Source organism: Sinocyclocheilus anshuiensis, unplaced genomic scaffold (assembly GCF_001515605.1).
Source record: "Sinocyclocheilus anshuiensis isolate Anshui unplaced genomic scaffold, SAMN03320099.WGS_v1.1 scaffold1036, whole genome shotgun sequence".
Lineage (NCBI taxonomy): Eukaryota > Metazoa > Chordata > Actinopteri > Cypriniformes > Cyprinidae > Sinocyclocheilus > Sinocyclocheilus anshuiensis.
This window is the reverse complement of record NW_015550226.1, coordinates 1,517,377-1,529,870: the sequence shown is the minus strand read 5'-3', so window position 1 is coordinate 1,529,870 and position 12,494 is coordinate 1,517,377. Positions and strand designations below refer to the sequence as shown.

Here is a 12,494-nt window from a genome sequence, read left to right as displayed (position 1 = left end):
AGCATACGAGTTATGCCAACATCGAGGCGATGCGCGGAAACGACTATGAGAGGATGCCCCTGTAAAAAAGACGACTGGCTAGCTATCTTTCTATGGGTGAGACGTCCTCTCTTAAAACTCCCTCCTTGCCATCTCGCTTAGATGGCAGGGCATACGTAGCAGCAGCAGGTCAGGCTGTTGCTTCGTTGCGCACGATGCGGTGCTCCAGGCATATTAGGCTGACCTGCTGGAAGACCTGGATAAAGGCCTGATGAGGTAGCTGAGTTTCGCCGCACCACAGATCTCACTCTCTGTGCTACTAAGCATGGCAGCTATAGTATGTATTGAGAGACATCTGTGGGTGAACCTGGCAGATATCGGGATGGAAGAGAGGGGCTTTCTTCTCGATGCGCCGGTTTCACCTTCCGAATATTTTTTGGTTACCTCCGTTGAGACGGTGTTCGAGAAGTTCAGGGAGGCAAAGGCGCTCTCAGCGGCCTTCAGTCCTTCCTTTCACGATGGTCCAGGTCTAAGGGTGCTTTCACACCTGGCCTGTTGTTTCGGAACCTGGAGCGTTTCCCCCCTTAGCTCGGTTCGTTTGGGCATATGTGAACACGGCAATCGCGCCCGGATCCGTGCCAAAACAATCGGTCCGAGATCGCCTGAACGAGGTGGTCTCGGCTCGATTGAAAACTAACTCTGGAGCAGTTCGGTTGTAGTGAGAAAGCAATCCGATCCAACGGACCAACGAACCAGGCTATATCATAATTTATGATGGGTAATCACGTAAATTCCGTGAAAAGCATCAGCTTTGTTGTTTTGCTAATACCTCAAAATGAACCTGTAAATGTCTGTGGGTGAGCACGTATTTGCCATTCAAAAATCAAAGCGCACTTTATGTTATAATGCCGTCTTATTGCTCTTCTTTGTAGATGCATTTTAAAAATGTTTTCCCGATCAATCCTGGACTCCTGTTCAAAATGATAAATTATTATAACGACAGCTCCAAAAAAAAAACAACAACAATAAGCCCACGAAGCTGTTATCGGGTAGGGGTAGAAGGAATCGCGGGTCAAAGGGAGGTAGGCAAGACCTAGGGATGTGATCCAGACAAGGCATCAGCGCTTTCGTCCGGATCAGAGTGATACTTGAGTATCTACTCGTTTCCTTCAGGGGTCTTACATCTGCCCTTAGCTCCTAATTCCCATATAACCACCAGCTCTCCACCTGACCGAGGTTAGGTAGGAATTTTCCTGCATTTCCGTCTCCTATGCTGGACCTATATGTTTGGTTGGTTCTATGGACCACCTTGCTGATGGTCTGGACTAGAGACTTCTTTGAGTCGCCTCTTGAACGGGGCTCCGTGGGTATACCGTTCCCCATAGCGACCCCTAGAGGACGCAGTTCGAAGTTCCCTTGAAAGGGAACGTCTCAGGTTACTTATGTAACCATGGTTCCCTGAGTAGGGAACGAGACACTGCGTCCTCTAGGCTTCCTGCCATGCTTCGAATGCAAGCTTCAGACGAAGAAGTGAATGACATGTTCTCCCGGCGCCTATTTATACTATAGTCGCACCGGTAGTGACGTCATGGGCTGTCGCCAGCCAACGTGTTGTTGGTGTTTTTTCAATGTATGCTTCAGACATGGGTCACGACGAGGCGTTCCCCATAGCGAACCCTAGAGGACGCAGTGTCTCGTTCCCTACTCCGGGAACCATGGTTGCATAAGTAACCTGAGACGTTTTACTTCAAAGTGCATTTTATCAATATTTAAAAAAAAACTTTTTTTGTGCTTCAAAGAAGTACATTTATTTTGACTAAAGCACTTTATTATATTGTAGTGTGTTATTCAATATTACATTTAAAGTTAGTTTATTAAATTAAAATATAGTAAATTGCAACTCCATCATGTGCTATTACAAACATATTTAAATACATCAGTTAAATATTTCAGTTCACCATGAATACTTGTCAGTACATTTAGCAGTACATTGTAACCATATTTCAAAGACAACATAAGTAATTATGAATTTACATATAAATATATACTTGTCAGAACATAAATCTGCAAACTGCATTTAAAACAATTGCAATTAAAATGCAATCAAGTGTCCCCAAAACATTACATTCAGTTCATATTTAAGATTTAAGTATATTTCCATATAGTACTAAGTATACTAAATTATATATTTCTCACAAGGGACAAACTAACATGTTTGACAAGAACCAAACAATTCTCAAATTCTGTGCATCAGTAAATCTGCATTTACTCTTTTGCTCATGTTTGGTAATCCTCCAACAGAGCTGCAGAACCTTTAGTTATTTCAGAGCCAAGAAAACAAGCTTTAATATTCATCATATTCAAACATGTTCTGCTCTTCTAGTTGTTTTGTGCTGCCCATCCTCTTATTCCTTTATTTTTGGTCTCATCAAATGGTGCAGCTTAGCTCCTTTTTATACGAACGATTCTCCTGCAGTTTCATTGGCCGTTTCCACACCTGCAGTGATTCTCTGCCGTGAGACTGCTGCTGCAAATTGCAACTGCTCCAGTTTTATATCCCTGTGGCACATCTCAATCCTCAGGTCCATTGCTATACACACGGTACAAAACAAAACTAATCTGTTATAATCTAACATGTATTATTTACACTTACTGAGCAAAGTCTAGAAACTGACCTATTACTAAGTACTCAAAGATTAAGAAAACAAGGCTATCATTTTTTGTCTCAAAAGGCTTTTTTCTTTATGCATTCATGAAGAATTGCTTGAGGATGTGGGGAAAGGGTAGACACAGTACCCATAAAGGTACACTTTAAAAACATCTAACTGGTTGTATTCGAGTCGACGACATTATTTAATATGGCTGAATCTACCTAAATACATTACTCCATACCAACAAAACTACATTGTATGGGTTTAATCAAGTAGAAATAGTTCTAACAATTGCAGGTTACCACTTTTTACTTTGTAGATTATAGCATCCAACATGGTTTCATGAAAAGGTGGCAGGGGGAGTTAAAAACCAGTGTTGAGTGTCCAAGTCCAAGTCCAAAACTATATTTTCATGGTGTTGGTTTTGTCATGGACTCGGGAGCCTTTCGACTCGGTCTTGACTCAGACTCTTTTTGTTTTGGTCTTGACTGGGACTCAAGACTCTCAAAAAAAAGGTACAAAAGCTGTCACTGGAGCTGTATTTTTTCAAAAGGTACACCGTTGTACCTTATTAACTCCTAAAGGGTGCATATAAGTACCTTAAAGGTACATATCAGTACCTAAATTGTACATATTTGTACTTTTTGTACCCAGTGATAGCTTTTGTACCTTTTTTTATTAAACCTACTCAGGTCTTGGCAAGGACCCTTGAACAAGCTGGTCTTAGCAATACAATACTGGTTAGCGTTTTGTTTGGTGGGACTGTATAAACAATTCTGATCTTTTTTTGTGGAACTCCATTTCAGAAAATTGCTTTGGGGTGTTGAAAAACATCAACATGTTTGGCTGGCTTTCTATAATTAAGTTGGAGAAGCTTCCTAAAGAGAATCTCTGGATGCTATATCAGTTTCAGGGGTATTGAAGTGCTCATGTTGTGTTGGTTGAGGTAGCTGCTGCAGGTCAGTATAGACTAGGTGTGTAGAAGAACAGCATAGAAATTTCAAAATGTGGCTGCAAACCGAATTGCCGAGCAGGTAATGTGTATCAGTGGTTACAGGATGCGTATTATCAACAATACGCAAAGAGCTTTGCTTTGCCCTGTATCAGGAAAAAAAAAAGTATGGAAATCCCTCCAACACTGCTTGCCCAGGTTTACTGACTGCCATGAGAGAATAATAACTGACAACTATGAAATGAGTGCTTGTTGAGCAGATTTTAAATGGGAGAAGCTGTTTGGTTGTGCCTTTAAGCTTGGCAAATCTTTGAGTGCGGCTATGATCGCTGATCCAGAGAAAGATCAGAGCAGAGGTTCGCTTGAATAACTGAAGAGAGCAAAATGGATTTACGTGGGTTGATGGTAGCAATTAAAACTAGTCCATGTTGTACAGGATGTTTTTGTTCAATAAGTGGTCTAGAGGAGAGTAAAAACGAGCGGAAACAAGAGGCAACACCATGGCCGAGGCTTCAAGGTCCAGCTTATACAAGGATGGAAGTACAGACACAAGGGGTACAAAGATAGGAAAGGTTAATAGAATTGAAGCCACTGCTGCTTGCAGAGGCACTATAACATTAAGCTCTACCCAGGGACAAACCTGTAGGTGGGCAAATAGAAACAGTATGGGGACACAATGGGGATCGAGGGAAGGGATTGTAATAGTCACAATATAACTGGGAGATCAAGACTTCGGTGGCTATGAGCGTTGAGCATCATACAGGGGATGAAAGACAAATCCAAACTCACTGGAAATTGTTTTTATTTTTTATTTTCTGCAAAATAATACAACGTTGCTTCCGGTGTTGGGGGTAGTTGCGTAATCAGACTACATTTTTCAAGTAACTAGCATTACTTTTACATTTACAACAAAATGTCTTAGTTATGTTTTCAAATAAGTAAAGCGAGTTACTTTGTTTCCCTATTTATTCACTGACACCTCTCCTGTCCCTGTGTTGAGTGAAATTGAGAGTGAGGTGCAGAGGCATTTCCTTCAGACTGAATATTTGATTCCTTCAGTCTTCACTTCTGGTGTGAAAGGGCCTTTACAGTTGCCAAAAATATAATTTTTGGGTGTTTTGTTATTAAAAACAAATAAGCAATTCCATCCTAGGTGACGAAAATTGTATTGCATTTCTAATGCAATGCATTACTTTCCATAAAAAGTAACTAAGTAACATAGTAAGTTACTTTTTTATGGTGTAAAACAATATTGTAAAGCTTTACTTTTAAAAGTAACTTTACCCAACACTAGTTGCTTATTTAATGTTTTTCAGCGCTTTCAAAGTGAAATGTTTTATGAGTGGTTAATACTCTACTACATTTGAAATAGTGTATTACCTACTTTAAACCCTAAATCTAATTTGACAGTGTTAACAAAAACAAATGTGAGATAAAAATACATTTTCTGATAAAAACCATGCCATTTTAGCTTGCTTCTAAAAGTCTTTGAGATCTTATTTTACTAGGTGAGGAAAAAAAACACATATGGAGCTGGTTATGTAAATGTCAAAAAAGATTAGCTTAGAAAACATGCACTATGGTAAACAAGTGTTTTGAGGTCAAAACATTGTATTGTGCAAGTAACATGCAAAAACCTTTGGTTCCGTGGAGGATCTTTTTCAGCAGGTAAAAATGCTTGCAGACTTGTGGGTAGGAGTAATGTGGGAATGGTCTGTTCTTACTCATCAGGTATGTTCACATTCACAATTTATTTATTTGAACGAAAGATACAGACTCGGTATTACTGAAGCTAAGCGAACAAAAACAGAAACAGGCACTTGCAAAGGTCTTCGAAGTGTGTCAATGGACAGTGATATAACAACACACTAAGAACAACCTTGAAACATGAGATATGAACTTTAAGCTCTGTGCTCAGCATATAAACAAATATAGATGCCTGTGATTTGCTCTCCTTTGTCTCTCAAGGTCACGTATGTCCTTGATGAAGTAGGCCTGCACCGGAGGTCATGGAATCAGCACTGGAGCATACGAATGGTCAGCACTACTGAAGGACAGCATACAGCCTCACTAATGGGAAACACTTGCCACTTCCAGTGGCTTTAAATTTAGGTTTGATTAATTCAATGTGCTTGTCTTAATTTGAAGTGGAAATCCCATCAAATGGAATCATAATCTGCCCGAAATAGCAATTTATGGATCAAACAATTGTGTGAGTTTGGGGCAGGGCTACCTGCTTGAAAAATGACATATTGTGTTTGGAAATTTTTTTTTATTTTTTTTATTACAGTTCTGTTTGGTCCTGTAGAGGCATTATCCTTAAGAACACTGGCAATGACACAACAAATGATCATTTAATTTAAATAAATATATAAATAAAAAATATATTGCATAAGTCTGGATAAAGATGCATTTGTGTTTTAAGGTCTTTTTGTTAAAAAGTCTTTGTTTTGAATTGAAAATGGAAATGGGTTTACATATTCTATAAGTATAATTAGGCTTACTTATATATAAGATGTTCTGCATGCAGCAAATGTATGAGCACTTTTAGACCTTTTAGCTCTTTTTTCCCTGTTGCTCTTGCACTCCTAACACAGTAGGGAGAAAGACTTTTCATGACAGTCTTGCTGTGCTCATTAAGAGTGTGCCCTGGTGAATTGTATTGTTTTTGACCAGACAGCTCTTGTTTTGACTTTGTTTATGTTGTGGTATGACCCGATCAGCTCTAGTTGTTATTGTAGCTCTCTGTGGCACATCATTGTTAATATTTGTTGAGTTAATTGTTAAAGGCAGTGCAGCTCTCTTTGTCTCTGCTGCTTTTCTTCTCTCAGATGCAACTCAATTAAATATGTATGTAGTCCAATAAATAGATAAAAAAGAAAGCAGTTATCAAAAATACTGAAGCTAAAAATGACAAAAGATTACTAAATAGCTATTTAGCTATTGGTTAGTGTTATTCAAATGCCTGCATGTTTTTTTTGGTTTCTCTTCAGGTGCAGCAAGTTTTTACATTTTGATAAAACACTTTTTCTTTGGAGTTTATTGCACTAAAATGCCGTGTTGTGCACAATGAAAGCAGGAACATATACTGTTAAGAATGTACAAGGTGTAAATATTAAATGTGATAAAATATTATCTGAAACATCATTTATAGACTTATTGATTTCTATCTTATTCTTAAAATTAACACAACATTCATTTGTAAAGTTTCCTCTTGACGCTAGAAGCTTATTTGTGATTGCAAAGGCAAAGATGCAATGTTTACAAATGAAAGAAACTAACATGAGTCCTAACTTCATTAAAAAATGATTATTAAGAAAGACAGCATCATACAAAATGCATGCTACCCAAAAAATAATCAAAATTAACTGTTTTTATTAATGTCAAAAATATTGTTGAACATCACGGAATGCACCTAAATACATTGATTTATACCAACAAAACTCATGTTTATGCATTCAATCAGGTAGTAATAGCTCTGTAAGATAACAATTACAAGTTACCACTTTTTACAATGAAATTATTGTTTATATATTGCAATTATTGTTTATTATATTAGCTATGTTACTAAAATGCAATACATCTACATGTAAATGTATCAAATGCTTTGAAATATAAACAGTGTTTGTGAGCAATAAATATAAAACGTGTATCCAGACGTGGAGAGAATTGTGTGTGAGAGTGAGAGAAGGGCAGCTGAAGTCACAGAGGACGGTGGGACAGTGGCTGAGAGCCAGATGTTGTCACAGACAGCTGCTTCCTAATGCAGAGATGGAGAATGTGATGACACATGCAAAAGACAGTAGCGCTCGTTCCGTTTTCCCATCTCCCCATCATCCCATTCAACATCATGTATTTTCGCTGCGCAAGAAGAGAAATCCTCACTTGTCCTACACAGATGCAATATTATTCACAAACCTGTGCCACTTACACACCCACAAGAATATATCCCACTGGAACGAAGAGAAATGCAATCTTCCGCACTATTTTTATGCACACACATACAACATCCAAGCGCTCAGCAGTGAATATCAGTGTATAATGAGAAACAAAGCCACCGTGAACAATAACAGCAATAATAAGCGTACCATATCCATGCATCTCTGCCAATTAACATTGCTGCTACTATTTTTAACAATCCCATGGCAAATAAATGTCTAGTTAAACGAAAAAGTGGAAGATATGATACGATTTTAAAGAAAGCATATTCTTTGCCATATTTAAAAACATGCAATCATTTTGCAGTTATGTGTTCGCAACAACAACGAAGTCTATAGGGTAAATACACACAGGCTGCTTTCTTACACAATCATGTGCGAAATGCATTCTAACAATTAAAGCGCAAAAGCTGTGAATGTTTGTTTGCAGGCTTCAAATAATTCCCTTGTGGCACGAAGCGTACTTACACATTCCGCTAATTGCAAACCAAGCACAGTAATGATAAACTAAATTTGGAAAATCTCTCCATTATGTTACATTAGTTCCACAGTTTAAGGCAGCATCTGAAGAAATCAGTTATGAAAACAGGACTTGAAGGCTAAATGTAGCTGGGGTGTGTGATTGTGTGATGTGTTTTCGGTTTGTGCTGGTGTCCTGGAGTGAGAAAAAAAAAAAACAGCTTATTACATCACATAATTAAAGGAAGCCCTGGGCTATGCAACGGAAATCCCTGAGGTGCATTTGACATTATTTGATTGTATTGATTGAGACTGGAAAAGGAGCACATCAAGACAGGCCTCAACCCAGAGAGCAACAGCCTTTGATACTAGTCTGCTGACGTTTGTTGGACATTTCCTCTCCCAGGGAAATTTCCTCTTTCATTGTTGACCATAATAAGACTGAAGCGAACATGTTCGCTCCTATTAAAACTACAACTCTATTAAGAAAGTGCCTGTGACTCTGGGAGGTGATGCTGAGCTTGGATGGCCTTCCTCAAAGCATTCATTAAATGGTTGCTAATAGCAACATGCAAGAGAACATCTATGCAGTGAAAGCCTACTCTAAATCATGTCTAACTTTTTCTATGATGTTTAAAATATGATTCATAGCAAACGCCAATAGTACAATCCAAAACTGAAATACACAGGTGCCTAATACACACTCGGTATCCTACTGTGTATATATTAAACCCTCAGTGTTATCTGTACTGAAAAAAAAGGTAACCTAAAATGGTAACATATGTTACCATTTTTACCATTAACTGGTTTTATTCAAGTCAAAAATACGACTTAAAAACACTGATACATGATTGTATTTACCAACACAACTCATATGGGTTAAATCAGGTAAAAATAGCTTTTAAAGGTTATTGTATTGAATATTATTGTAACCTGAAGACTAGAATAGAATAGAATTGAATAGAATAGAATTATTATGACCTTAGGCAATAACAGAACAAAATATGCCACTGCAATACCTCCCAGCCAGACTTTTCTCCTCATGAAATATTCAGAAACAATATGGAACAAGAGAATATGCAACAGCATATTGTCTTATGCATAAGATGCAATATGCAACAGTGTATTGTATAGTGTTTGGAAGGGGTTTTGCATCTGTCACAACCTGTACGCAACTTTTGCATGTGTGATTGGGGCTGAGAAAGTTCTGTGTTTGGAAAAGTAGCGTTCCCTACAAATCCGCACCGACTTTTAACTCTTTTAAAGAGGGAAGTCAAGGTAAGGTAGCATGTTTCATTTAACATTCAAGCTTTGGGTGATATATAATAATGCACAGATAGCGGCAACCCTAAAACAACAGCAGGAGCTACACGGCGTACACGACAAAAGGCGTCCTGTTAAATGTGTTTAAAACAAAAAGAGGCTCTTACCGAATCTTAACACATGTGGCATCCCGTGAGAATATCCCACACACAGTAACAGCAGCAACAGCCCAAGCCATCTCTGATGAGTTACCAGAGGAGAGCACATCTTCATGATGCCTGCGATACACTGCATGTCATTCCCCTGGATGGATCGTTAGATTCCCACTTATTTCTGCTTTGGAGGTGTTTTTGTCAGCGATGTGATCACGGCATGGTCACTGAGACAGAAGAGGACACTCCGTATCAGCGATGCTCCGCATGTCCGTCTCACTGCGCAAAGGAGCAACCTTCCAACCGGGCGTCCATGTTAGAGAAGGGAAATCCAGGAGAAATCCATGCACGGGTGGCCTGGAAGAGCAGAGCAACACGGGGATGAGTGATGAGAGCTAGTGTAGCGGATCGCTTGACGCACAGGAGGCAGAAGCGGCAGCGACGAGCGCAGGCTGCTCATGTAATGCTGTCTACTGCACTGCTGCACTCACACTGACGTCGAGCCGAGAGCAACGCGAGCGCAACACTGACCACTCACAACATCCATTTCCTACTTTAACATGCTTCACGTCTCAAAGCGAATGCCGTGCATGGATGTAACATCTCTGTTCATAGATATCATGTTCAGAAGATGCTTCAGGCGCAGCCGTTTGTCCGTAAGCTCTCTGCTGTGCAGCCTACGCTGTCTCGTGTATTTCATAAAAAAATATATTGTTTTTTTTTTCACATAGTTTAAGAATCTAACAAATGACTGCAGTTGCAATAGATGAAAAACAAACACAAAACCCTACAACGCACATGCTTTCGTATAAATGTTGAAATTGCACTTATTTACTTATTATTTATTCTTCCTACTGCTCTCGTAAACTGCGCTCACTTTGCAAAAATAATAATAAATAACAGCTTGGGGGGGGGGGTCATTACTGCATATAGATTCTGCTACAATAAAACTATGATAACTTGGTATTCACTGTCAAAAAATGGAGATCTCATGTAAATGATCATTATTTATTATTTTTATCATGATATTGTTCATGCATGTCACAATAAATAATTAACAACTGAAGCCTAATCGTTTTCCATGTTAAATATATGTGATGACATGATAGAAAGTATCAGTTCTTGCCACCTCGTGTGTGTGTGTGTGTCTGTGTGTGTGTGTGTGTGTGTGTGTGTGTGTGTGCACGCGCGCTTAAGTTCTTCTATTCTTCCAGTATTTGTTTCCGCGCTGACAAAATACGAAGATGACAAAATAAGAACATATCGAAGATGATATCTGCAGCTATACGTTGCTCTTTGTGCTCTGGGGGCCATTGAAACCAGGAAAGGGCCTAATGAGGACGAACCCTGTACAACTTAAATTAAAAATGGTGCCCCTACTTTCAAAATAGGCTTAAGATGTGCACTGGAATAGATTGCCTTGAGCTCATGAGAGCGCTGGTGGCTTTCAGCACCACGGACAGCGACGATAGAGGCTCCTCAATCCACTCTACTGTATTTCATCAGTATCCGCATTCACGTCGCTTTATACGGAATCAGCTGCCATCACCTCACAGCTGCAGGAACACACACTCTTTTATCCTTTCAGATGGACCATTAAGGATTTGTTTTCTCCAAGAAATGTCTGAGTATTGTATACAGGCCAACCTCTAAAATACATGAATGCACCTAATGCGACTGTGTCAATTTGAGAGGTGTGTGTTCTTTGATTTAATTTTTTGCAAAAAGTATGGGAAGGATCATTAATGAATCTTATATGTTTAAAAATGCATTTTACTTTATAATGATAAATATGATTTTGTTTTTTGTTTGTTTCACACCCGATGATCCTTTAACTAATCACTCTGGAAAAATCATACCGTATGAAAAGTCATGTTTGCTGTGTATATTCGTTACTTTAACCATAGTTTTGCTTTTGGATTTCTTTCACTTGTGCGGTGTATATGTGCTTATCTGCTCAAACATTCAGAAGATCGTTTTTAAAGTGTTCCCTTTGAGACTGAAATGAAATGTCTCACCATAAGTGATAGCTCCCACAAAAGTAATTCAAGTGGTGCTAAAAGACTCATCAACAGCAGTGACACTATTTCCTGGCAAGGGCATATTTTATTTAATAACTTAGTGATGCTTCCTTCAACCTCTCAGCAGACATACGTGCATGTAGATTCAGAGGGAGAGAGTGTGTGTGTGTGTGTGTGTGTGTGTGTGTGTGTGTGTATGACAGAGAGAGAGAGTGTGTGAGGGGCGGTGCATTTTAAACTAGGATCGTGCAGTCGAACCTGGGGTCTTTATTAACTCACAAGTCATCATAACCCTCTTTGTAATTAAGGTGGACAAAAAAAACAAGGTATCATAACACCACAACCACATTTTTTATTTTTTTTTTGCAAAGGACATTAATAGTTCAATGTAATTGTTACCTCAGTTATTATTTAACCTTTAAAACAAGCACATGCATTAGTCTGATCAGTTGAACTGTTCCGTCCCAGCTGTGAAATTTAAGCTAAACTTTAGTCGTTTCAACGTCTAAACTCGATATTAATTTAAAAGCAACGTAAGAGCCGCTAAAAGTGTGGTGACGGTGAAGATAAATGTCCTTACCTCGGTTGTTGAGAGCAGCTCAGGCTGATGAAGTGTGAGTACAGTGGGAGCAGTAGTTCATGTGTTCAGATGGAGGAGCCGCTCGGCTCTGTGGAGGAGACACGCCTCCTGTCGGACGAACACAACTCCCCGCTTAAAGACACACAGCTTGCGCTGCGCTATAATTCAAAATAAATATATTTAATCGATATATTCTGGGAGTATATCATTTAAAACATTTATAAAGCAAGGTAACGACTAACGAGGTAACGCTGGATTTAACGTATGCTTTCAGCTGCCATTTCACATTAATCGCGTGCTGTAAGTGATAGGAGACGGCAAAAGAAAAAAATCTTATTCATTTTCAACCATGTGTTGGAACTGCTGTGCTGCTATATTAAGCTTATTACCAACACTGTAGGATGGAATTTTGGTGACTGTATATTTTACAATTCCTAACTGAATTGAGGTATGAAAATAAAGTTAGAGAGTTATTATAATATATATATATATATATATA

General features: G+C 38.8%; 1 protein-coding gene across 1 annotated transcript in view; it reads right to left on the bottom strand.

The window, feature by feature from the left end:
- Positions 1-12,039, bottom strand: part of LOC107661022 (glutamate receptor ionotropic, kainate 2-like) — a 78,525-nt gene extending 66,486 nt beyond the window's left edge. The window contains exons 1-2 of the mRNA XM_016450466.1: positions 11,996-12,039; positions 9,410-9,751 (exon numbers count right to left, since the gene is read on the bottom strand). Coding sequence (XP_016305952.1) covers positions 9,410-9,536 — 127 coding nt within the window. The 5' untranslated portion in view covers positions 9,537-9,751; positions 11,996-12,039. The remainder of the gene's footprint in view (positions 1-9,409; positions 9,752-11,995) is intronic.
- Positions 12,040-12,494: the final 455 nt, after the last annotated feature.